The 26,766-nt window shown below is 42.1% G+C and overlaps 1 protein-coding gene across 2 annotated transcripts; it reads left to right on the top strand.

The window, feature by feature from the left end:
- Positions 1–515: 515 nt before the first annotated feature.
- Rest (RE1 silencing transcription factor) lies at positions 516–21,854 on the top strand. 2 transcript variants are annotated; one of them, XM_020171814.2, is made up of 4 exons: positions 516–829; positions 3,215–4,121; positions 9,822–9,905; positions 16,073–21,854. In XM_020171814.2, the coding sequence occupies exons 2-4, from the start codon at positions 3,224–3,226 to the stop codon at positions 18,088–18,090; spliced, it is 3,000 nt and encodes a 999-aa protein (XP_020027403.2). In that variant the 5' UTR covers positions 516–829; positions 3,215–3,223; the 3' UTR covers positions 18,091–21,854. The 2 variants fall into 2 exon arrangements, with proteins under 2 accessions (XP_020027403.2, XP_020027404.2); XM_020171815.2 differs by lacking the exon at positions 516–829 and adding an exon at positions 1,410–1,564.
- Positions 21,855–26,766: the final 4,912 nt, after the last annotated feature.

The raw sequence follows: 26,766 nt of genomic DNA, 5'->3' as shown, positions 1-26,766 counted from the left end.
ATAGTTTGAAACTTGGAAAGCATCTCATCTTCATCTCTTCAAAGGAAGAGTGAAGGCTAACGATGGGTGGAGCTTTGAAAAGATCCTGAAGGGTATTTTCGAGCGCTTTAGACTTGAGAGGCCAGGAACAATAGTTCTAAAGAGGACGGTCAATGCCTGCACATTTTTCTTTGAACAGCTCCATTCTCATGCACGCTCGCTAGGGCTGGGGGTAACTTTTGTTGTTTGTTTATAGAAGAAATTGAGAAAGGGAGCGGGCCCCGCCCCTTTAATGACCTCGGGGCAGGAGTGAGGGACCCGCGGATTAGGGGAGGCTCACCCCCTCCCCGCCACCCCTCGGGCGCGCCCCCAGCCAGGCCCAAGTCCGAAACTCCGAGGGGCGGGGCGCGCCTAGCGGCCACGCGCGCGGGCGACGGAGGGGGCGTGTCCGCGGGCGCGCGCGGGCGCGAGGGGGCGTGTCCCGCGGGCGGGCGGCGGTGGCGGCGGCGGCGGCGGCGGCGGTGGCGGTGGCGCGGGCCGGGTGCGCGGCGCAGCGTCCTGTGCTGGAATGTGCGGCTCCGGCGAGCTCGCCGCGCAGCAGCAGACCAAGCGCCGCCGAGGCCCGGGGCCCCAGACCCCAGCGGCTGCGGCGGCCGGGAAGACGGCAGGTCGAGGGCCGGCGGCTTGAGCACGCTCTGCAGCCCCTGTCCTGGGCCTTGGCGGGCCTCGACGGCCCGGGCGCCTAACTTTTCCACCCTCTCCCTCCCCTCTCCCGAAACTCCGGCAACAAAGAAAAGTAGTCGGAGAAGGAGCGGCGGGGCCGGTTCGCCGCCCCTCCACGCCGAGGAAGGTCGGTAGGCGCGGCGCGGGTCCGGAGGGTCGCCGGGGTGGGGGAGGGCCGGGCGGCGGCGGCGGGAGGGGGAGGGCGCGGAAGGACGCGGAGCGAGGCGCTGTCCAGGGCTGATTTGCAGATACTGTGGCTCCGGCGGCGGTGGCGCCGGGCGGGGGCGGGCGGTCGAGCGGCATCGGGTTACAATGCCGCGGCCCAGGGGCTGGGCCGGGGGCGTTGGTGGGGAACGGCGCGCGGCGGGGACCCCCCCCCCCAGATGAGGCCGGGCCGCCGCCTTGGCGCGAGCCCGCACGCTCCTTCGAGGCCGGTCCTTCTCCGGAGGCCAGGAGCGGAGCTGCTCGGGGCCCCAGTTCTGAAACTTCCTTCTTGTCCTCCTGCCCCCGGGTCCCGCCGCAGCCCCGCGGGCCCCGCGCCCCCTCCCCCAGCCGCTCCCCTCGCCGGAAGGCGCCGTTGAGCGCGGCCGGGCGCGTTGAGTCAGCCCCGGGGCGCAGGCGGAGCCGCCGGCGGGCTGGACAGCGATTTCTGCGCCGCGGCCGCCCGCGCGGGCAGGGCCGGGGCGCGCGTCCCGCCGGGCGCCGTGGGGGAGTGAAGTTCGCAAACTTCCGGGGTGCGGGGGCGGCCCGCGTGGGGGCCCCTGGGGCTCGCAGGGCCCGACGCCTCCGGAGGGCGCCGCGGAGCCTCCGCCGAGGACGAGCCGGCCCGGGCGGGTCGGCAGATCCCGGACGCCGGTATTCGGTAACTTTCCGCCTCTTCCCGGACTCGGGCCCGCGAGTGGAAAGGGGACTGTTGGTTCAGGAAGTCTCGGCCGGATCGCGGCGCCCCGTTTGCCGCCTCCGTTTGGGGAGCGTTGGGGAGCCCGGGAGGGGTGGTGGGGCGGCTTCGGCGAGTTGGTGGGAGACCGTGTGCAGGGCGCGGGCCGCGCCGAGAGGAAGCGAGAGCGCCCGAGTTTGCAAGGAGCCGCTTTGTGTTTGGTATTTTGAGAAAATGGCCGAATGCCTATTTCAGCTAGGAATGCCGCCGCCGAGGCCGGCGCTGGTGGCAGCAGCACGGAGGAATTCCGAGCAACACGTTGTGTTCTCGGGCTTGGCCCGGACGGCCTTCCGGAAAACGTTAAAGCTCCTCTACCGTGGTGGTCAGGGTGGTTGGGGACGCTAGAAAAGTCGATGTTGGGGTGAACTGCCGGATCCCTGGGCTCTGAAGCCAGGGGATAAGAGTTCGCTCTGTTTGCTGTGATGGCATTTGATTCCAACTTTTGTTGGTGCATGTTTATGTGCTTGGATGAGGCGAATTGCTTTTTGTATTTTCGGTTTTAATTTTTTTAATACTTGTCCCAAAGTTTGTCTTTTCTAATTTGCAAGAGGAAATTGAGTTGAAGAGTAGCACTTTTTAGACTGGAAAGTAACTTGGTGAAGACCATTTAGAAACCCAGCTTGTTTTCAAGTGGATGATCTTGTAATGGCTTCCACTAGCCAAGTAGGTCAAGACAGGCACAAGGCACGAAAGTTGCTGGTTGTCGTGTTGACTTGTGCGATGATTATTACTATTTTTTTTTTTTGAAAAAAATTCTTTACTCTCCTTCCTGACATTTGGAATAGACCAAACTTGTGTTTTCATAGGAAAAAGGGTCTCGTATATATTTTTTGCCTTTTAAATTTGAGGAGTCATGAAAAGAGTTAGCAGGCTGAGGTGGTACTTTTTACAATTGTTTATTATTTTGGAGTTAGTTGTGTTCTCAAGAAATTCAACTACATTGATCAATTACTACTTGCTTGGTGTGCTCATTAGGCTAAGAATGCTCATGGATGTCTTGGCTTTCTCACTCAGACCGTTGAAATGAGTGAAAGGGGAGGAGTGACAACAGTTTACTCGAGTATTGGCTATTAAAAATATTTTTAGTTAATGTAAAAATGAAGGTTACCATTTTTTGCACCTGAAAAGTGCTTGAGACACTTCCATGACTTAGGTAGACCCAGTTGACGAATGAGTTGCATCAAATAATTGATAGTTTTTTCTAGGAGTAGAGGTTGTTTTTGTTTTTGGTGTGTGACGGTAGTAAAGAGAACCTGAGAATTAACAAGAAAATTATTTCTAGTTCCTTTTTTGGTTTTGGTTGCTTTGGAGACATGATACTGCTATGTAGCCCAGGCTGGCCTAGATCTCCATGTTCCTGGCTCAGCCTCTATTGTGCTGGGATTAGAGGCCTATGCCACCCTGCCATACCCTGGAAAAAATAAAAGTTTGTTGTTACTAGTTAATGAACCTCATTGAGTTTTAAGTCTATACTGGAAAGTAATTGTAGGTCATGAAGAATTGGAGTGATGCTTTGGTTTTGCCATAGTGAGAGCTCTGTTTAAATGGTGCTCTTTTTTCCCCCCCTTTATTCAGAATACAGTTATGGCCACCCAGGTGATGGGGCAGTCTTCTGGAGGAGGAGGTCTGTTCACCAGCGGTGGCAATATGGGCATGGCCTTGCCTAATGACATGTATGACTTGCACGACCTCTCCAAAGCTGAACTGGCTGCACCTCAGCTTATCATGTTAGCAAATGTGGCCTTAACTGGGGAAGTAAATGGCAACTGCTGTGATTACCTGGTTGGAGAGGAAAGACAGATGGCTGAATTGATGCCTGTTGGGGATAACAACTTTTCAGATAGCGACGGGGAAGGACTTGAGGAATCTCCTGAAATAAAAGGAGAACCTAATGGTCTGGACAACATGGAAATGAGAAGTTTGGAACTTGGTGTTGTAGAACCACAACAGCCTGTATTTGAGGCATCAGCTGCCCCAGAGATTTACAGTGCAAATAAAGATCTTCCTCCTGAAGCACCTGGAGCAGAGGACAAATGCAAGACTTTGAAGACCAAACCCTTTCGCTGTAAGCCATGTCAGTATGAAGCAGAATCTGAAGAACAGTTTGTGCATCACATTAGAGTTCACAGTGCCAAGAAGTTTTTTGTGGAAGAAAGTGCAGAGAAGCAAGCTAAAGCTAGGGAATCTGGCTCTTCCACCGCAGAAGAGGGAGATTTCTCAAAGGGTCCCATTCGTTGCGACCGCTGTGGCTATAATACCAATCGATACGATCACTACACTGCACACCTGAAACACCACACCAGAGCTGGAGATAATGAGCGAGTCTACAAGTGCATCATTTGCACTTACACAACAGTAAGCGAGTACCACTGGAGGAAACACTTGAGAAACCATTTTCCAAGGAAAGTGTACACATGTGGGAAATGCAACTATTTTTCTGACAGAAAAAACAATTATGTCCAACATGTTCGAACACATACAGGTAAGAGAAGCTTTTTAGTTCATACATTCAGCTCTCACCTCTGATTGCTAATTGGATTTAGTTAAATAGGGCTTGAAAAAGAGATCAGGATTTAAATCCAGGTTCTGTTATTTGCCATCTTTGTGACTTTGGACCTCTTTGTGCTCATTTTCTTCATTGGGGTACAAATCTATATGGTTGAAAGGTGAAGTACAATAGTAACAGATGCAGGGCACTGAGAATTACTTGGAGGAATAACCAGGAGAAATCTTATCAGGGTTCTTCCTGAAGTATACATCTAACAACTTACAATACACCATTATCCTTAAATCCACTGCTTTTTAAGTTTCTGGACGCATTTATATGACAGTGAACAGCCAAGATGCACTATAGTTTCCTAAAGGCATTGAGAGCTTAGACAAAAAGGAAAACACAATGATTAACTTGGCATAGTTCTATTTAACAAAACATCAAACTTCAAAATATTTGACTTGTGACATTGAGCCTCTGAATAGAACTTGTTTTTGCCCCCAAAACATACAAATATCAGAAGTCAGCTTTTAAAAGATGGATGGAATTATCACCAATTGAAACCATATTCCTAAGAAAGCAAACACATGTGGAAAATAGAATTATTTTTCATACTAAAAAAAAAAACAAGTTCAGCATGTTCCAAAGCATGCAGGTTAAGAGGGTCTTTGTAGTCCACAAGCACAACTCTACCAAGAACTGAGGGGCAGGGGGTGTGGCACAGCAGTAGAGCCTGAAGCTCTGCGTTCCACCCCTAGCACAAAAAGAAGAAAAAAGTTTTGAAACTTTTTTTAAAATACAAAAAATTGCCAGGTGTGGAGACTCATACCTGTAATCTCAGCTACTCAGGAGGCGAAAGGTTCACAGTTGGAGGTCAGCTCTGGCAAAAAGCTAGTATGGAACCCCCCTCCTCCCCTCCCTCAAAAAAAAAAAAGTTCAGCCAGTAAGTCTGGTGTAGCCAGGTGACATCTGCCTGGTCTAAGCTACCTAGAGAGGCCAACGGGTAAGAGGTTGGGGTCTGAGACAGGCACTGGCCAAAACAGGAGCCCCTGCCTGAAAAATGAAACAAGAAAAGGGTTGGGGTGGTGGTGGTGTGACATAAGCCTTAGAGCACCTGCCTAGCAAGTGTTCAGAACTTCTGGGCCTATTTTAAATTGGTTGAGCTGAACATAGTGGCTTGCACTCAGGAGGCTGAGGCAAGGAGGATCACTTGAGGCTAGGAATTCCAGACCAACCTAGGCAACATAACATAGTGAGATCCTGTCTCAAAAAAAGAAAAGAGCTGGGCACCTGTGGCTCACACTTGTAATCCTAGCTACTCAGGAGTCAGAGGTCAGGGGGATCGTTGTTCAAAGCCAGCCTGGGCAAATACTTCAGGAAACCCTATCTTGAAAACATGCAACATAGAAAAGGACTGGCACAGTGGCTCAAGGTGTAGGCCCTGAGTTCAAGCCCCAGTACTGAGGAAAAAAAAAATACAGGGCATTTAGGTAATAACTGACAAATGATTACTCAACATTTAGACTATTATTAGCACATTAGTGTCTTTATTTTTTTCTGTGGTGTTGGAGATTGAACCCAGGGCCTTGTGCATGCTAAGCAGGCACACTACCACTGAGAGTTTGATTACTAAATCTGACAACAGCAGAACAGTTTTCCTCCAAACCTAATATGGCTTAAACAATAAATTAACTTTTGATTTAAGAGTGTTTTTAGCAGAGTTGTAAGGAAAATGGAGAGAACAGGGAAAGTTTCACTGTTGGTATTATTGAGTACTCCCTGCAGCTTAGCATTTCAGACAAGATACTGTCCCTTTCCTGTGGTATTGTTTCACATGGAAATCAAAGATCAAACCTGTAAATCAGGGTTAATATGTATTAAATTAATTCTGAACTTCTTTCTGTTCCATGATACGTAATACTCTTTTTTTTTTTTTTTGGTGGGACTGGGGTAACTGAACACTTTGCACTTGCAAAGTATGCGCTCTACCACTTGAGCCACTCCTAGTCCACTTTGCTCTGGTTATTTTGAAGCTGGGGGTTCTCAAGAACTTTTTGTCCTGGCTGGTGTTGAACCAGGATCCTCCTGATCCGTCTCCCCAGTAGCTAGGATTACAGGCGTGAGCCACCGGTGCCCAGTTAAATTATATTTAAAAAGATAACCTTTTGTTGTACATTTGATTGAAAAATCATTGCTCTCTTTTTGAGTGGTACTAAGGTTTGAACTCAGGGCCTCGAGCTTGCTAGGCAGGTGCTGTATTGCTTGGGCCTTCCTCCAGCCCACAATTAACTCTCACCAAGGGGGAATTTCAAAGTAAATTATCCTTAATCCTTCATGTTAATCTGTAAAGTTATTTACATTTTCTTCCATTACTTTTTTTTTGTTGTTGTTCAGTACTGAGACTTGAACTCAGGGCCCCAATGCTTGCTAGGTAGGCTCCTTACCACTTGCACTCTGCCAGCCCTTTTTTTATTGGGTATTTTCAAGATAGGGTATCTCGAACTATTTGCTTGGGGCTGGCTTTGAACCATGATCCTTGTGATTTCTGCCCGTTGAGTACCTAGGATTACAAACAAGAGCCACTGGTGCCTTACTTATTACATCTTTATTGAAGTACATGCCATACAGTGGGTTGGCCTATGGGATTTTTCATATGTATGGAGAGTGCCTGCTTCCAATTAGGCTAATGTTTTCAAGGTTTACCTATATTGTCATATGCACAATACTTTTTTTGTGTGTGTGCTAAGGACCCAACACAGGACTTTGCAGATTCTAAGCACGTGGTCTACCACTGAGCTCCATCCCTATCCCCTGGCTTCTTTTTATTACTAAATAATCTTCTGTATGGGAACATAGCATGTTGTTTATCTATTCATCAGTTGATGAACGTTTGGGTTGTTTCTCCTATTGGCTGCTATGAATAATGCTGCTGTGAGCATTGATGTGTAGGCTTCATGTGTACATACATTCTTTTCTTGGGTTATACCCACTAGTGGAAGTGTGGGACTATATAATAATTTTGTTTATATTGATTAGTTTTTTTGGGAATTGCCAAATTGTTTCACAAATGAACCGGGACATTTTATAATCCCACCCAGCAGTGTATGAGGTCTCTGATTTCTGTACATTCTAAACCTCACCGATATTGTTAACTGTTGTCTTTTTCTTGCAGGTCAAGGGCCTCACACTATCTAGGCAGGCACTGTACTACTTGAGCCACTCCACCAGCCCCGTTTGTTTGTTTGTTTGTTTGTTTGTGTGTGTGTGTGTGTGTGTGTGTGTATACGCATGCGTGCGTGCTGTTAACATGTTTTTCATTCAATTTCTTCTGTGTTAAGAGGTAGGGCATCCACTAATTATAGGGATTTGGTTACTGAGGAGCACACTTCCGGCTCATCACTATTGTTTTTTTTTGGTGGTACTGGGGTTTGAACTCAGGGCCTCATAATTGCTAGGCAGGTGTTCAGCTACATAAACCAGGCCACCAGCCCTTTTTTTTGTTGGGGTATTTTTGAAATAGGATCTTGAGCTACTTTACTGGCTTTGAACTGGGTTCCTTCTGTTCTGTGTCTCCCCAATAACCAGAATTACAGGTGTGAGTCACTGGGGCCTGGCTACCATTCTTTTTATTTTTGACTGTTTTCCTGATTTTATTTATTTCTTAGAACTTGGGCTTTGTGCTTGCTAGGCAAGCACTCTACCACTTGAATCATGTTCAGTACCTCTTTCTTTTCTTTTCTTTTTTTTATGACATCTTGTTGCATTACATTAGAGCATGGGTAATACTACCTCCCACGGGGGATCAAACTCATGCTAGCTCTGGGTATGCCCCAACCAACCTCAGTAGGTGATATTACGTACCTTACTGTGTGTCAGGCAGTGTTCAGTGCTGTGCATGTATTAACGTATTTAAGTTGTCAACAACAATAGGAAATCAAGGTAACTTATTTTTATAGAAGGGGAACCTGGACTTTCAACCAAGGTTGTAATTATTTTGTGGCACAAGAATAGATGAAAATAATCGTCTAGTTTTTAAAAATCTGTTTTGTGATTGTCAGCCCATATCCAAAAAGAATATATAAACAGATTGCCTTTGAGACAGGGTCTCAATGTAGCCCACCCAGCCTGGCCTCGAACTTATCATCTTTCTGCTCCACCCTCTCAGCAGTGCTAGGATTAACAGGTCTTTGCCATGGTTCCTGAGTGTTAAATTCTTTCAGCACTGAATCTCTTACCTCTAAACTTGTAAATTGCTTTCAGTCCGTATGGCTTTATAATTTAATACTGATGGCCTGTTCAGTAAGTGTTCTATCTATCATGTGAATTTTTAGCTTAAAGCAACAACATCCCTCATTCAAGTGTTGCTTTAAGCCAACAACTTCAAATAAATTTACCATTAATTATTTCCCTCTGCTACAAATTGAACTTAAGGCCTCATGCATTCGAGGCAGGATCTTCTTTCCCTGAGCTGTATTCACAAGTTCACCATTAGTATTTAAAAGGTTATAAAAAATTATCCAAACAATAGCATCATTAATTTTTTTCTTTTTGGTGCTGGGAATTGAATTTAGGGTCTCACAAGTGGTCATTATATGCTCTGCCAATAAGGTAAATCTCTAGCCAAGTTAATTTTGTGTGTGTGTGGGGGGGGTCTGCTGGAAGTGATAGTATACTTTCTTCTTTTTTTTGGTCCTGGGGCTTGAACTCAGGGCGTATACCTGGAGCCACACTATCAGCTCTTTCTGTGTTACATATTTTCAAGATGGGGCCTAGAGACCTATTTGCCCAGGCTGGCTTTGAACCAGGATCCTCATCTCTGCCTCCTGAGTAGCTAAGATTACAGGCATGCACCACTGGCACCTGGTGATAGTACACTTTCAATAGAGTTAAAGCTGGTTATCTTTTAGAGAATGAGAATGATACCAAGATTGTTTGGTTTTCGGTGCTGAGGACCTTACAATTGCCTGGCAGGTGCTTTACCACTTGAGCCACTCCTAGCCCTTTTTTGTGTTGGGTATTTTCAAGATAGTGTCTTCTGAACTATGCCTGGGCTTGCTTTGAACCTTGATCCTCTAGATTTCTGCCTCCGTGTAGCTAGGATTATAGGTGTGAGCCACCAGGACCTGGTTAAGGTTTTTTTAAATGGGATAATTCTGATTAAATAAAAATAGCTCCAGGACACCAGGTTGTTTGGCACATGTTCTGGAGGCTGAGTCAGGAAAATCTCCTTTTTTTCCTTTAAGAGATGGGAGGATCTCAAGGGAAAAAAACCAAACAAACCTGGATACTTTATGATGATAGCATCTCAGTTCTTAAGTCATAACATGTAATCTCACTGAAAATTAAAAGGGCTGTGAGAATTCAGAAAGTCAGTGATAATTTTTGTCAGCAGGGTTGAAATCATGTAGTTATATGAAATTTGAAATAAATTATCTATTTTTCTTTTTGAGACAGGGTCTCATTGTGTGGTCCAGGCTGCTTTTGAACTTGAGCCTCCTGCCTGGATTACAGCAGTATACCACACCTGACTAATTATTTACATTTCAACTATATGATAGATTGAGCGATTGATTCTGCCAGGAATGGAGGGGCGGTGTTTAAAAAGTGCTTAGTACTGAGTGTTGTTATATTGTTAGTGAGATTTGTATTTGGTATTTTGTTATCTTTAAACATTTTTCATTATTTTTGCAGGAGAACGCCCATATAAATGTGAACTTTGTCCATACTCAAGTTCTCAGAAAACTCATCTAACTAGACATATGCGTACTCACTCAGGTTGGTAAAAAATGGGAACTTTTAGTTTTTGTTTTATGTCCTTTTTTCCCCCTTTTGGGTGGGAAAGTTAATTTTTGTTTATTCTCTTTTTATTGTAAACTATTATAAATTTTTCTTGGGAGTTGCTGGGGATTGTCATGGTTTTGTACATCCTAGCACATGTTCTACCCTGGAACTTCATCCCCAGCCTAAGAACTTAGGAGTCATTTGTTTATGGGTTATTTTCAATGTAATTTAGAAGTTGTAGTGAAAAATCAGTATTCATTAATGTGGGACTTAATTTATTTTGGTGGTACTGGGGTTTGAACTCAAGAGTCTTGTGCTTATTAGGCAAGCACTCTACCATTTGAGCCATGCCCCAGCTAATGTGGACATATTTCAGTGGGAGTTGTCATTGGTCATTGAGGCACATGACTATAATCCTAGCACTTAGGAGACTGAGGCCAGAGGGTTGAGCATTTGAGGCTATATAGTGAGTTCCAGGTCAGCCTGAACCAATATAGCAAGACCCTGTTTCATGTTCCCTGGCCCACACCCTCAAAGAAAATACCTCCCCTGAATAGGTAATTCTTTGATTTTGGCTTTGACCCTTGGTAAACTGCCATTTTCTGATCAGAATACTCTCCTTCCAGATTTGATTATTGTTGTGGTGCTGTGGTTGAACTGTGGGCCTTGTACATTCTAGGCAGATTACCCTTCCACTTGAGTCATCTCCCCCACCCTTTGGTTTGGGGTTTTTTTTTTTTTTTTTTTTTTTTTTTTGAGGAGGGTACGAATTTGGACTCAGGGCCTTGAGCTTGCTAGGCAGGTGCTCTGTTACTTCAGCCATGCCCCCCAGCTCTGGTTTTTACTTATTTATTTAATATTTTATCTTACTTTAATTAATTTTGTCATACTGGAACTTGAACTCAAGGCCTTATGCTTGCTAGTCAGGGACACTCTACTACCACTTGAGGCATGCTGTCTGCCATTTCTGCATTCTTTATTTTCTTTTCTCCTTTTTTTTTGTTTTTTTTTGCGGTACCAGGACTTGAACTCAGGGCCTACACTTTGAGCCACTCTATCAGCCCTTTTTGTGTGGTATTTTTGAGATGGGGGTCTCTCAAACTTACTTGCTGGGACTGATTTTGAACCAAGATCCTCCTGATCTCTGCCTCCTCTGTAGCTAGGATTACAGGCATGAGCCACTGGCACCCGGCTCCTTTGGTTATTTTTGAGATAGGGTCTCGTTTTATACCTGGGTCAGACTGGACTGCATTCTTTTTTATGCTTCTTGTGGAAGCTGGAATGACAGGTGCATACCACCATGCTTAGCTTTTCATTGGTTGAGATGGGAGTCTTGCATACTTTTTGTCTGGGTTGGGGTCAAATCTGGATCCCTATCTATACTTCCTGAGTAGTTTTTAAAAATTTTTGGTGGGACTGGGGTTTAAACTTGGCTTTGAGCCTACTCTACTGCTTGAGCCACACTTCCACTCCATTTTGCTCTGGTTATTTTAGAAGTGGGTGGTCTTAAGAATTATTTGCCTCGACTGGTCTTGAACCACGATCCTCTGATCTCAGCCTCCCAAAAAAACTGGCTTGCTCTGATTAATTTTTAAATGGGGTCTTGTGAACTATTTGCCAGCACTTGGCCTCAAACTGACCAACTTGAGAAAGTCTGTGTGGACCCACCTCTCTTAATTAAGTTAATAAATATCTTAGATCTGTGCAGTACAGTTTAGTAGTCACTAGCCACACAGGTTATTGAGCTTGTGAAGTATGGCTCATTTGAATTGAGACTTAATAAATGCATGCTGGATTTCAAACAGTATGAAGAAAAGAATGCAAAATAGGAAATCAGTGTGAGTCAACTCCCTGTATAGCTATTCTTATCTCAACTAGCAAAAACCCTTGGTCCTTCCTATTATTGCTTATACTCTCTCTTCAACAAAATTAGAGATAAAGGAAAAATAGTTTCTGTTGGATAGCGAGGGGGTGGGGGGTAGAGGGAGGGGGCGGGGGAGGGGGGGAGGGGGGAGAAATGACCCAAACATTGTATGCACATGCGAATAAAAAAAATTAATTAATTAAAAAAAATAGTGACTAAAACTGGGCACTGGTAGCTCACTGAGGTTTGTAATCCTAGCTACTCTGCTGTGATCGGGAGGATCACAGTTCAAGGTCAGCTAGAGCAAATACAGTTCAAGAGACCCCCTCCAAAATAACCAGAGCAGGTTGGTGGAGTGACTCAAGTGGTAGAGTTCAAACCCCAGTACTAAAAAAAAAAAAAAAAAAAGTGACTCAGGCTGGGTGTGGTGGTGCATGCTTGTAATCCTAAAGGAGCCTGTGGCAGGAGAAATAAGAGTTTCAGGCCCACCTGGCCTACATAGTGAAACCCTGTTTCAGCCCTCCCCTAGTACCTCAACTATATGTTGAAATTACTGGATACATTGAGTTAGGCTTAATCCCAATGTACTAAGCAATACAGTTAGATATACTGTTTTTTTTAATCTTTATAATGTGACTACTTGGAAATTTAAAATTATATAACTGATTTACGTTATATTTCTGTTGCACGTTGCTTCATAAGTTAATAACAAACGGTAAGACTTAATTATATTGTAGATTCTGATTTGAGTGACTGTGAAGGTATACCATAGTATTTTTACTGTGCATTTGTGTTGGCAGTATTTAGCCTTTGCACTACTCCTGAGCTATACCTTTAGCACCTTTTTTACAATAATAATTACTGGCCATTGAAATTAAGGCTTTGCTCTTGCAAGGCAGGCACTCACTGATTGAGCCATGTTTCCACCTTTTGCTCTGGTTATTTTGGATATAGGGTCTTGCTTTTTGGACAGGTTGCCATGGATCTTTTTTTTTTTGTTTCATGTTTTGGTGAGACTAGGGTTTGAATTCAGGCCTTTGTGCTTGGCAAAGCAGGTGCTCTGCCGCTTGAGCCATACTGCCAGTTCATTTTGCTTTGGTTATTTTGGAGATGGGGTCTAGTGAACGATATGCCTCGTTGTATGCCTGGGGTGGCCTCGAACTGTGATCCTCCCAACTTCAGCCTCCCAAGTAGGTAGGTGTGTGCCACTGTGCTCGGCTGGATTTTTGTAGTTTAAGCTTCCTCCTGTGGCTGGGATAAAAAGACAACAGCTTTTTTTCCCCTTTGAGGTGGGGAAAAAGTCTCACATTTCCCCCCCAGGTGGGCCTGGAACTTTGATCCTTCCAATGTCAGTTTCCTGTGTAGCTTGGGATAATAGTGTGCACTGCTGGTGCTAGACTGATAGTCTTTCTTGACATGCTAAATACTTACCTTGTTAATGTACTCTGGTTTGTTCTGAATTTCCTAAGCCATAAAGCCTTACATAGGTTAACTCATTTTAGTCCTCAGAATTATCCTTTGTTGTATAAATTGTAGGTATTGGAAAAATCAGGCCATTTTTGCCCCTTTAGGATACATGTACTTTTTTTCTCATAGTGTCATTTAGCTTTTTTTCTGCCTCCCCCCACCCCCCCTTGTTTTTTTTCTTTTGACAGTACTGGGGTTGAACTCAGGGCCTACACCTTCAGTCACTCCACCAGCCCTTTTTTGTGATGGGTATTTGCCCAGGCTGGTTGCCAACCTTCATCCTCCTATCTCTCTGGCTAGGATTACAGGTGTGAGCCATTGGGGCACCATGCCTGTCTTAAAGTATACAGTAAGTACCTGGTATTTCCAGGTGGTTTCCCATCCAAGTACTGACCTAGCCTGAACCTGCTTAACCCCTGAGGGATCAGATGAGATTGCAGTGCATTCAGGGTGATAACAGCCATAGACTAAAATAATATATATATTTTTTCTCCTTAAACTGGTGTTTGCCCTCTACCACTTGAGCCACTCTAGCTAGAATATTGTTAAAACTTGTAGGTGTGAGGCCCTGAGTTCAAACCTCAGTACTGTACACCCACTCCCCCCTCCCAAAAATGAGAAACATAGGTAAATAATTAATTGGTTAGGAAAAGGAAGGTGGCCCTTGATAGAAGGGCAACATTTTATATTCTGTTAGGTACTAATAAATTAGAAAATTCTGAAAAATACATATTCAAACATAACCAGTGGTTAAGGTCAACAAAGCAAAAATTGGGGGACAAAAGTTTAGTGGTTCAAGTAAATTATGTCATCAGATTTTAAAGAATTCTTTGACCATTTCTTAGGTGTAGAGGCTTTTACCTTGTTTAATGCTTGCTATGTATATCCCCTCATTGAACAAAAGTAATTAGATGGTGATGTTTTAATTACACATTCTTTGCTGTGGTACTGGGGTTTGAACTCAGGGCTTCACACTTGTTAGGCAGGTACTGTACTGCTTGAGCAACTCTGCAAGACCTTAATTACACTTTTATTAACACAAGTATTTTCATAAAGAGATCAACTCCACGTGCCAGCTATTTGTTTGCTCTGAGGTAGAGTTTACATGAGAATGGCAGAGTAAATCCTTGAGTCTTCCTTTTTATTCACGCATACTCAGAGGTCCCAGTTCCAGATGTGACAGTTATAGGTCATGTATTTGAATGCTTGTTCTCTGCTCTGTGTTAACTACTGTACATGGTTCAGGTTAATGATAGCTCACAACACTTTGGGAGTATTTTGTAGGTGAAGAAATTGAGCCGTAGAGCGGTTCCAGTGCCTTCCTCAAGGTCTCACAGTAAACAAATTGTAGAATTCACATTTTATCTTCCAGACATCTAACTACAGAAAAGTTTTTAGCTACTATACCACCTGTCTTTTTTTATTCTTTGTTTATAGATGTTAAGGAAATGTTTGTCTCCATTTAGATCATTTATTGAAGAGGTTGCTGTAGAGTTGAGTACAGAGTAATGTAGCATGTTGTAGAAACCACCCTCTTTCTTTTTTGGCAGTACTTGGGATTGAACGAAGGGCCTCATGCATGCTAGTCAAGCACTCTACTACTGAACTACATCCCCAGCCTGTTTTAATAGTTTGTATTTTGAGACAGGATCTTGCCAAGTTGTTGAGGCTGGTCTTGAACTAGGTGATCCTCCTGTGTGTTCCATCAAACCCTGCTGAAGCCATCCTATTTCTAACATGGAAAAGTGTGACCCAGTTAGCTGCATATCTAACCTGATATAACCTGGATAGGTTTTTGTTTTTGTGACTTAGGAGTTTTATCACCACATATTTTCTAATTGTGTAAAGCTTAACATCTACATGGGTTTGCTTTATGTCTGAATTTTGCTTTGATATGAATTTGAGAATGTTTGAGAGATGAATTTTCATAAATGTCAATTTCCATTTCTCTACTATGCATTCCATTGGACCAGTGGGGTGTGGATACCATTTGGTAATATTTTCTAGAGTGTGATCTAGATGGGTATGTATTCAGGTAGAATGTGTTACTGTGTTTTTAAATTTGGGGGTGGGGTGGTTCTGGTTTTGTATGTATCTGATTATGACTGTTTATGTTACATACCATATCTATTTATATTTCTCATTTACATAGTTTTCTTGGCTTATTTTTACAGGAAAAGGTGAGAAATTAGCACAGTTATTTGAATAATTACCATAGGTATATTTTTGCTTTTAAAACAGCAGTTCTGGCTTTGGAAAAGTTGGCTGAGTTGAAACTTCACTCTCTTCTTGTCATGACAGATAAAAGGGTTAAATTTCAAGAAAAAAACCTTTCGTTCCTTTTGCTGTCTCTTAGAGTTTCTAAATTTTTGTATGTAGGGAAGAGTGAAAAAACATTTTTCTCCAGATTTACCTAAAAATGTATGGGAATTTTATATTTTCGCCATTGTACATTTGTTTTATCTGAACATAAAAAATTTTTAAATTATTTTTTCTGAGTTTCCTTCCCCTCAAAATTAACATCTGGTGTCCAGCTGGACTGTGCTAATAATTCTGTCGTTATGTCTGTTCTTTAAGTAGTGCTTAAGAGCTGTAGCTTGAACTTTCTGAAGATGAGAGAATTATTCCTTCACTTGGCTTGAGAGTTAATGTCAGGTGATAGTGATATAGAAAAGTTATATAAATAAATATGGTAAATGTAACATGCATGATACAGCCTTTCTGATAAATTGTGTTTGTGGTTATCTTATTATACTATTCCTTAAGTATATTTTGATCTTGGATTTAACGTCTTAATCTATGTCTTCTAACACCTCTTGTTTACCTTCAGGTGAGAAGCCATTTAAATGTGATCAGTGCAGTTATGTGGCCTCTAATCAACATGAAGTAACCCGCCATGCAAGACAGGTTCACAATGGGCCTAAACCTCTTAACTGCCCTCACTGTGATTACAAAACGGCAGATAGAAGCAACTTCAAAAAGCATGTAGAGCTACATGTTAACCCACGGCAGTTCAATTGCCCTGTGTGTGACTATGCGGCTTCTAAAAAGTGTAATCTTCAATATCATTTCAAATCTAAGCATCCTACTTGCCCTAACAAAACAATGGATGTGTCTAAAGTAAAACTAAAGAAAACCAAAAAGAGAGAGGCTGACTTGCCTGATAACAATATCAACAATGAAAAATCAGAGTCAGAGCAGACAAAAATAAAGGGGGATGTGACTGGAAAAAAAAATGAGAAGTCTGTAAAAGTGGAGAAAAAAGATGTTTCAAGAGAGAAAAAACCTTGTAGCAGTGTCTCAGTGAACCAAGTAACTACCAGAACTCGCAAGGCAGCCACAGAGACTAAAGAGATGGATGTGCATACAGGAAATAATTCAGAAAAATTCTGTAAAACCAAGAAAAGCAAAAGGAAGGTGGAAGCTGAAGCCCATTCCTTGCATGATCCTGTGAATGAGGAGGAACCTGTGACAAAAAAGAAAAAGAAAGTAGAAAGCAAATCCAAAAATAGTCAGGAAATGCCAAAGGATGACAGCAAAATGCAGGAAAATAAGGAGGAAAATAAAAAGCAAAATACCTGCACGAAAAATAGCACAAAGAAGAAAACTCTGAAAAATAAATCAAGTAAAAAAAGCAGCAAGCCTGCCCTGAAGGAGCCAGTTCAGGAGACTGTTCCCAAAGTGCCTGCTCCGATAGAGGCTCCTCATGCAGAGCCTGCTCAGCTGGGGCCTGTTAAAATGGACCTTAAGGATCCTGCCCACATGGAGGTTGTCCAGAAGGGGCCTGCTCAGGTAGAGCAGCCTCCTCCCATGGAGCCCGATCAGATGGAGGTGGCTCAGATGGGACCTACTCCCATGGAGTCCAGTCAGATGGAGGTTGGTCAGATGGGGCCTGTTCCTGTGTCATCAAGTCAGATGGAGGCTGCTCAGAGGGAGTCTGCTCAGATGGAGCCCTCTCTTCAAATTCACATTGAGCCAGTTCCCAAAAGGTCATCTCCCCGAAAAGACAATAAAAAGGGAAAGTCCAACATTCAGTGTGAAACAGCACATCAGGAGCAAGTCCTTATTGAAGTCGGTTTAGTGCCCGTTAAGGATAGCCAGCTTCTAAAGGAAAGTACAAGCACCCAGGATCTCTTAACATCACCACCACTGCCAAAGGAAGACTTAAGAGAAGAGGAGTCAAAAGACCAAAAAGGCTTCTCTGAAGGTGAAGAAAATAAAGAAACCCTTCTTCAGAAAGGAGGAGGAGGAGAAGAGGCAGATAAGAGTCTAGCTGATCTTGCTGCTTCCAAGGAGTCTACCAGTGTTTCATCCTGTGAACAAAACTTGAATATGCTAGAGGGTGAGACTTCAGATAAGAAACATCAGACTGATCCAGCTATGATTTGTGAAATGGAAATGGGCACTGAGCAGAACACAACAGAGAATGTCCCTGGTAAAGACTCAGCAGGGGAACAACCAGTTTCACCATTGCTTCTTCCTTCACCCATAGACGAACGTGAAGCAGGGTCTAAAACTGTTCTGGCTTCACCTCCTGTTACTGTGGCAGTAAATGAGTCTCAGGAAATTGATGAAGATGAAGGCATCCACAGTCATGATGGAAGTGACCTAAGTGACAACATGTCAGAGGGCAGTGATGATTCTGGATTGCATGGAGCTCGGCCAGTTCCACAAGAAACTAGTGCAAAAAATGCAAAGGAAGCCTTGGCAGTCAAAGTGACTGAGGGAGATTTTGTTTGTATCTTTTGTGATCGTTCTTTTAGAAAGGAAAAAGATTACAGCAAACACCTCAATCGCCATTTGGTTAACGTGTACTTTCTGGAAAAAGCAGCTAAAGGGCAGGAGTAATTAAACTTTGGACAAGGCTGCAGTTCTTAGTAAGAGCTATTACATTTTTTATTCATTTATGGTATTAGACAAACTTTTAAGATTGCTTTAATTAGTGTCCAATGTTGATTTTTTAAGTGACATTGTTTTCCTTAGGACTTTATGTCTGTCTATTGATTTTAGCAAATCCAGGTGAGTAAATGTAATGAAACCAGCAGATATCTAAATCTGTTAGCATATGCAGTCAGTTGACATGAGAAGGCCAGCATGGTATATAGTATTCTTTTGCTTTGTGTGACTACAACTGGTCAGGTTTTCTTTCTGTCTTCTTTTTCACTTTAGTTTTAGTTCCTTGTTTAGCTCTATAAAAATTGGCTTAATAGCAAATTACTTGAAGGATTTGCCTGCTTTATATAAAGTTAGCACTTTAAGATTTCTTTAGAGATGAAAAAAAATTCTTCCAACAGTGGACATTGTATCAGTCCCGTATACTTCCTGATTTTGATCCATATTTTGTGTTTGTATGTTAATCGTCATAAAAACAGTGATTTTGGTGATTTTTTTTTTTTTTGGGTGCTTTAATGGCTTAAGATGTTGCACATTGTTTATTTTTAACCTATGCAGTTAAGTCTTTTTCTAGAAATAGCATTTGTGTTGAACAGTAACACTTTATATATGCATGTTTATTTTTGCCTCTTTGGAGGGATGCTTTTTAGTCTTGTTTGCAAAAGGGCAGTTTTCTTTTTTCTTTGCTGCAATTGTCTTTTTTGCAGAATAATAGTGTGTGCAAGTTTGTGAGCAAATGAAACTGCAGGTTCAACTGATTGATTTTGATTTTCACATCTTATATCTATGCCAGAATCTGTGTTTCATAGAAGTTATTTATTTTAAATGGATATAGTAATTTCACAGTTTTCCATTTTGATATTATAAAAAGAAACCACTAGGCTCCATATTTGAACAAATTTCAACCATTTAGGACTTCCCCCATCCCACCTTTTGTGATCTGTTCTGGTACAGCTATTTTCTTAATTGTAGAGTGTTGAATCATATCTTTGAGGAAAAGCTTTTCTCACAGATGGTGCCTATATGCTACTCAAATGAATAAAGAACCTTAAGTGGTATTTGCAAACTGCAAAGCTGGAAGTAGGTGAAGTAATTATTCCTTCAGGTTTTACAGAGTATCACTTGTGAAATTCCAAAGCCATAGCTATTATACGGGAAATCTAGACTGGGAGGTGGTCTTGAGTTCTGGCAAATAGTACAACTTCCTGTCAGTATGTGAGAAAGGCAGATGGTCAGTACAGTCTAGATTTAGAAATCATCCATTTTCAGGGATCTCCACAAACTAGTGGATGTCCTGGCTGTCCTTGTTACAGTCTTTCTACAGCTGAGGCCTCAAGTGAATTGCAGCTATCCTGGTGTTCCCATGGGGGCAGTTTGTATGAAAAAAAGGCATGGACTCCAAAACTGTCTTGTAGGTTCTTTGGCCATTTGCTAAAGAGTATGAAAGAATCCAACATAGGATTTTTCTTACTGTTAGGATCTTGAATTCTGACCTCCTATGTCTACTTTGAAATAAGCTTTTTATTTGATTTATTTCCTTTCTCCTTTTCTTTTTTTCTTCCCCCCCCTTTTGGTTGTTTGATGCAGGGTCTTGCTATGTAGACCAGGCTGGTGTTGAGCTTGAGATCCTCCTGCTTCAGCCTCCCAAGTGCTGGGATTACAAGTATGCACCACCACACATACCTGTACAGTTTTCTCTCCACTGTTGGGCATCAAACTCAGGGCCTTGCACATGCTAGGCAAGCACTCCACCCGTGAGCCACATCTCCAGCTTATTTATTTTCTTTTACCTGGTGATCTCTTTGAGGCAGATTTCAGATTTTGATGATACAAAATGAAAGATTAAGGACAAGCATTAGTGTATGGGTGGAAAACTTGGAAAAATCTGAGAGTGAAGTTTAAGTTAAAAGTTGTTCGAACTTGGAATTGACTGGGAGGCCAAAGATTTAAAGGAGCAGGATATTCTCTCAAGACATGAGTAGTTGTGTGTGGTAATAGAGTGTGTTTTGTGTGCATGACTGAGAATTTATAAATGTTGACTTCTAGGCTTAGACAATCATTGTCAGCAGAAGATCAGGCTGCAAATATTTATGTTTTAAAATTTAAATTATAAAGCTAGTTAAAGTCTTTCTAATAACTAGTTTTAATGTTCATGAGCACATTTTACTGTTACTTTTTATATTATATTGAAAAAGATTCATTGTTAAACACGAATTAGAGATTGGGACTGTTTGGGGAAGAAGTCTTTGGATTCTTTCATACTGCAAAGGAAAAAATTGCCTTTTGGGGAATTGAACTAATTTTTAATCCTTAAGACTAGAAAACTAAAAAAAAAAAAAATATGAAGGAAGTTAAAGCCCATTGATTATTAAGTTGAGCTATAAAAACGTTGTTACTGGAAATTAATTGGGACTTGAGGCCTTTCTTCCAGAAAAAAAGGACTTGATTGTCAGGCCTATATTAGGTCCTGAACCTTAATGCCATGTATTTGTACTCAGTAAAAATGGTTTCAATGAAAAATGTATTAGTAATCAGAACTTCTGGTCTAGTTGGGAGTTCCTCCATTTGAAAAATGTATTTGCATGAATCTTATTTGTTAGTCTTCCCAAACCCCTAGAATTGAAGTTAGAATTTTCCCATTTGATAAACAAAAGAACACGTTATTTGTAAATTGATGTATAATAACTAGTGATAAACTTGGAATGCTAGAATATATAAACCTAATACTAGGTATAGTCTTAGTAAAATAGATCTCTTAATTATTTTTTGAACCTGTATTCACATTGTTTTTCAAGATGTTTTAAGTTATGTTTTTTGGTTTTTTTTTTCCCGGAGAGCTGCTTATTTTGGGGCTACTTTTTTGTTTTTTAATTGAGGTGTAATTCATAAAGGGGCTGCTTTGTTTGATCAGGCTTTTTATGACTATGGCTGGATGTTTTGCTTCTAGTCTTCCAAGGGCCATTTTTATATTTTTAGAGTCACTTGTAAAGGCATCTGGTCATTAGCTTTGGGGGCTGTCTTGCATATGTGTGCTGATAGAAAATAAAACCCAAGTTGACCTCATCACATGTCACCGCACTGAACGTTGACAATGAAAGAACACTTGCCTGTAGTATGCTATTACTTCTGGACTGAAAAGCTGGGAAAGAAACTTAATTTTCTTCATTGCATAAATCAGAAAAACCTAAAGCTATTGTGTAGTTTCCTTGCTCACCTCAGCAGATGAAGTGAGCTGTTAGTATTAATTCAGATTTAAGAAATTATCTGAATCTTGGTTTGTAGATTTACAATCTACCTGCAATATTAACTAAATCAGATAGCTTTTACAGTTCCATCTGTGTATATAGGCTCCCTCCTACCCCCTTCCACATCTGTTAGTTACTGAACTTTGTAAGCTGGCATTGTAACATTACAACAATGTTTTGTTGCACCAATTTTATAAACTTTTACAGTGCAATACGTGTTATTATTCTGAGGCAAACCAAAGGTATATTTCTCAAGGTTTCATGCTGCCTTCTTTAGCAGCATTTGACAGAGGATCTTTTATACATTTGTAGTAGATAAAAAATAAACCAGATGGCAATTTTTTTAAAAAAATTGCAAACCATGTACCAAGTTTTTGGTCAAATTGTGTAGGATAAGTTAAACTTAAATTGCATTTTATTAACCAATATGAGTGTATTTCTGTAAGCATAGTTGAAATAAAGTTTTGAAAAACATCACGTCTCTTTGTTACTGGTGTTAAGTATCAAATGTATTTGTCTGGAATTGTTTTTTGGTTTTTCACTGCTGGGGATCCTAGCACTGGGAACCCAGGGGGTTATACATGTGAGGCAAGAACTCTTATCACTGGGCTACATCATCAACCTCATATGTTTGTAATTTCTAAGATTAGTTCCCTAGATGACCCATCAGAAGTAGAAAAGTCATGGCAGTGTTTGTTATTGGGAATAGTAATCCAGTGGGTTTACTGGATAGTAATCCAATGCCTGCCTTCAGATATGCTTGCTTTTGGGAGGTGAAGATGGGGGAGAAACCTGTAGACAGTTCACAGGCTTTAATTAGTAATTACTTTCCAGCCACAGGTCCCCTTAGCTTCAACATGCATATCCCTTTTCAGTTGTAGGCCTGGGATTAGTAAATTTGATGTATGATTGGGAAAAGATGTGTTGAAGGGAAGATGAGTTACACTGAGTGTTTACTAAACAAGGTGCTAGTTTAAGATTTTATTGTTTAATAGGGCTTTGAGAAGAAAATGAAACCCAAGGGATAGTGTTAAGACGTACAGTAAGGCTCTGCTTCCCCTTAGTGGAAAGACAGTTGAGCAGTATGGTGAAGAGGTGTTATGTGCAGTATAGACAAGTTGAGAAGTCTGGCTGACAAAGGACCTTGTGCATGGAAGTCATGTGCAGTGAGTTGCTAACAGTCCCCATGGCTTGCTTTTATTACTTATTGGTATACAACTTGTTCATGCTTGCAGTAGTGGGATTGAATTCAGGGCTTCAAGCCCACACCCCAGTCCTTTGCTTTTACTTTACTGTGCTTTTGCCTGGCCACCTTCACCATCCTCCTACCTCTGCCTCTGTACACCACTAGGCCCACCTTTTATGTTTGCGTTCTTAATGTAGAAATGAGCTGATGGCCAGTTCTTTTGTTTTTTGAGGGGTTGGTAGTGGGGTTTGAACTCAGGGCCTCATGCTTGCTTGGCAGGCACTATGTCCCTCTTGGGCCACTCCACCAGCCCTGGAGTTTGCCATGGTACATTTAGAATGTTAAAAGTCTTTCACACAGCAGATGTACATAGTGTTTTTTTTCCTTTTTGTTATTTGAGACAGGATTTTGCTGTGTATCCTAGGCTGGCATAGAACTCTTGATCTTTCTGCCTCTGCCTTTGAGTGTTCGGGATTATAGGCATGCTCTAACATTGGCTTTTGGTGTTTCTTAAAACAACAATGATAATCTTAGGCAGAGATCAGGAGGATCGAGGTTCAAAGCAAGCCAAGAGTCAGGCACCAGTGCCTCACGCCTATAATCCTAGCTACTCAGGAAGCAGAGATCAGGAGGATTGCAGATCAAAGTCAGCCCCAGGTAAAATAGTTTGTGAGACCCTATTGAGAATTCCTAGCACAAAAATGGCTTTCAGAGTGGTTCAAGTGGTAGAGCACCCGCCTGGCAACTGTGAGACACTACAATTCAAACCCTGTCACAGCAAAAACAATGGTGAGGTCATGCAGGCCAGTGCTAGAGTGCTTGCCTCCTATGTGAGGCATATTCTGGTGTACCAATGAATTAAAAAATGTCTTTTAGTGGTTCCTTTTTTTGTGATACCTATTTTAGTTGTGAATTATAATACGTTACTAGTACTAGGGGATTTCATTGTGATGATTCTGTATATGTATACAGTATACCTTGAACAAGATTACCCCTCCATTAATATTTCCTTCTCCCCCTTTTGAACAGTGTTTGGTGAGTTTCGTAGTGGTTCCTTAATCATCATAATTACCTACCAGTTTATACTAAAGACCATAAGATGTTCACCACTACTAGTCAAATTAATTTCACCTTTTTGAGATGAAAGTAAATGAATAAAACAGTTGTGCTCTGTTCCCACTTATGCAGAGATCTGAGATAACGAATTGGCATTTTAATTTTTATATTATTGGTGGTACTGGGGTTTTGAACTCGGGTCTTCCCACTTGTTAGGCTGTTGTCTCCACAACTTGAGCCACTCTTCTAGCCCTAAACTGGCATTTTTAGATAAACAACAGGGTTATGTGGCTAGCTCTTTAATAAAAACTCTTAAGGATGTGTTACAATTTAAAGTTGAGCATTGGATTTGCTTGAAAATGCCCTTAGTTCTTGAGCCCTGAAACCCTCTGATATTACAAGTTTTGCTATTTTCCCCAAATTCTGCTATTTGCCCCACCTGATCCACTTAGAATATCATTTGTGGCGCAGACATGGGCTGTTAGCCCATGACTCCCGGTTTTCCTAGAAGCTAGTGCTTGGAGGGTGGAGTGCATGTGGCTGTCTCTTGTTGGTAGCAGAAAGATGAGCAATGTCTTCCAAACGGGTTTTTTGTGTGTGTGATGGGGTCTTCCTGTGTTACCTAGGCTATTGAACTCCTGAGCTCATGATTCTTCTTTCTCAGCCTGCTTTTTGTGGAGTTCTTCCACTTTTTGCTTCTCTGTAAACAGCCACAAGCAGCCTAGCACTGATGAGCATAATAGGCGTTCTCTTCCTGTACCTTTTGTTTTTCTTGTGCAGTGTGTGCACCCGCACGTGACATACTAGATTCACGGATGCTGGCCAGAATTGAGCAGGTGGCTTGTTAGCAGGCAGCTTCTGGTCAGTTCACCCCATTTGGATGAAGCCAAAGGGTGTAGACCTCTAATTCAGCTTCTTGCTCTCAAAGTCTGTCAAACCAGAGGCAGAAGCAAAGATCTTTCTGGAGGTCCCCAGGGCTGTCCTATAATAAAATGGGCTTTGCATTTGAACCTGGGTAGTCTCCGGCTATTTGTCTCTAAGTTCTTTGCAGACTCCTAAATTTAAGTCCTACTAAAACAATTCATTTTCATTTTTGTTTTCTCTAGTACTGGGGTTTGAAATTGATTTTGAGCTTGCTAGGTAGCTGCACTACTGCTTGAGCCACTCCTCTAGCCCCATTTTCATTAGGGGACCTCTTCCAAGTAATAATTCCATAAAATATACATTGAAATTATTCATGAAGTTTTTGAAGCCATCTTTGAGTTTTTTCAACTTTGTTAATGGTTTCACACTGTTCAAGTTAAACATTTCAAAAATTTTATCAAATCACTAGATTCTCCAGGGTAAGGTTAGTAAAACTGAGTTGAAGACCAACTTAGGAACAAAGGAACTCCTGTCATTGGACCTGCTCTCTGTCTCCTCTTCAGACTAAGCCTGGGCCTAGAATGTTCTGTAGGACTGCAGTGGGTGTGGGGAGGAGAGGGATAGAGGTGGAGAAATGCTGGTAGATGGCCAATGTGAAAAGGTTCAGAAGTTCTAGTCACATCACCACCTTTCTCCCTGGTCATGGTGCTAGATAAGAGGAATTTATAGTGTCTCGGGACCTTCTGTATGGATTCTACCTCACCTCTTGGAAAGCAATAGGATAATTTTGAACTCAGAGCCTCAAGTTTGCTTGGCAGGTGCCCTAGTGCTTGAGCCACTCCACCAGCCCTTTGTGTTTTGTGTGTGTGTGTGTGTGTATTTTTGACATAAAGTCAAACTATTTGCCAAGGTTGGCTTTTTTTTTTTTTTTTTTTGTCAGGACTGGGGTTTGAACTCAGGGTGTACACCTTGAGCCACTCCACCAGCCCTTTTTTTGTGAAGGGTTTTTTCGAGATAGGGTCGCGAAAGCTCTTTGCCCGGGTTGGCTTCGAACCTCGATCCTCCTGGTCTCTGCCTCCTGAGTAGCTAGGATTACAGGCATGAGCTACCAGTGCTTAGCAAAGAGGTCCTTTATCTTTGTGTGCTCATTACCTCTATTATAAAGCTGGCTTCTTTCTGCTAGTACACGCTTGGGGGTTACAGATGGAGATGACCTAGAATTGAGTGAAAGATTTTTTCCCACATGGAAATTTACCAAAGTAAACTGAGATTTGTGATGCACAAATTAATCTCACTAATCAGGTGGCTGAGAATTCTGATTTTGAGCCATTATGTGCTACATAGAGAGTTCCTGTCTCAAAATTTACCAATGTAATCCATATTGAAAAGCAAAATATTCCTAAGGGATTTATGATGAAGTCAGGAGTCTGCAACCTTTCCTCCCCTTTCCTCAGTCATATGGTGTCTATGGCATGTAAACTTAAAATAGCATTGGTTTTGTTATAGGTGTACAATGGGCTCACTTAGGCTGTAAGAACAGATGCCCCATGTTGTATTTTGCTCAAGATCAGCAGTGTGCTGAAGCCACCTAGTGGACTAAAATGACCATAAATTCTTTGCAGCCCTTCCAGTAAACTCAGGTCTGTGCTGCCATTTTGACTTGCTTTACCTAATAAAATGTGGCAGAAGTGGCACTGTGTGACTGAGCTTTGGCCTCCAGAGGTCTTGTAGTCTTTCTCAGTACGGTAACCTTGTGAACAAGCCTGTACTTAACCTACTTGATGAGACCCTAGGTGGAGCGACTGACAAAGTGGAAAGAGGCAACTTTGCCAGCTGTTACACCCATTTTAGCTGAAACTCTGGTGAGTGAGGTTGGTCTGCCTGTGAGTAAGTGGATGAACTGAAGAATCAGAGCAGGGCTGGGAGTATGGCTCAAATGGTGGAGCACCTGCTTAGCAAGTTTGGGGCCCTGAGTTCAAACCCCAGTAATACCCAAAGTTTTTTTTTCAATTAGTAAATGAGCAAATGTACCCAGAAGTGACTTACCTCATGCCCAATGGGGGAGTTAATGGGTAAATAGGACAGTTAATACATTTTTTCCTTTGTTGAACAGTCTTTTGTCCAAGTTATGCTGAAAAATTTAATGCATTTCTTAGAATTAGTTTTTCAAAAAGTTTTATCCAATAAAAACATTTTCTTTAGCTACTGTTTCAATAACATTTTAAAGGAAAGCAGTCACCATTTCTCTTAATTTGCCTTCCTGTTGAGTATTTCACCGTA

Source organism: Castor canadensis, chromosome 9 (genome assembly GCF_047511655.1).
Source record: "Castor canadensis chromosome 9, mCasCan1.hap1v2, whole genome shotgun sequence".
Lineage (NCBI taxonomy): Eukaryota > Metazoa > Chordata > Mammalia > Rodentia > Castoridae > Castor > Castor canadensis.
The sequence above is the reverse complement of the archived record's forward strand: the minus strand, read 5'-3'. Positions and strand labels throughout refer to the sequence as shown.

What these genes read in the sequence shown, in the direction of transcription:
- Rest (XM_020171814.2), top strand. Translation starts at nt 3,224, where the DNA reads ATGGCCACCCAGGTGATGGGGCAGTCTTCTGGAGGAGGAGGTCTGTTC. An exon ending in ACATGTTCGAACACATACAG is followed by an intron (nt 4,122 to 9,821) that starts GTAAGAGAAGCT and finishes TTATTTTTGCAG; the next exon opens with GAGAACGCCCATATAAATGT. An exon ending in ACATATGCGTACTCACTCAG is followed by an intron (nt 9,906 to 16,072) that starts GTTGGTAAAAAA and finishes GTTTACCTTCAG; the next exon opens with GTGAGAAGCCATTTAAATGT.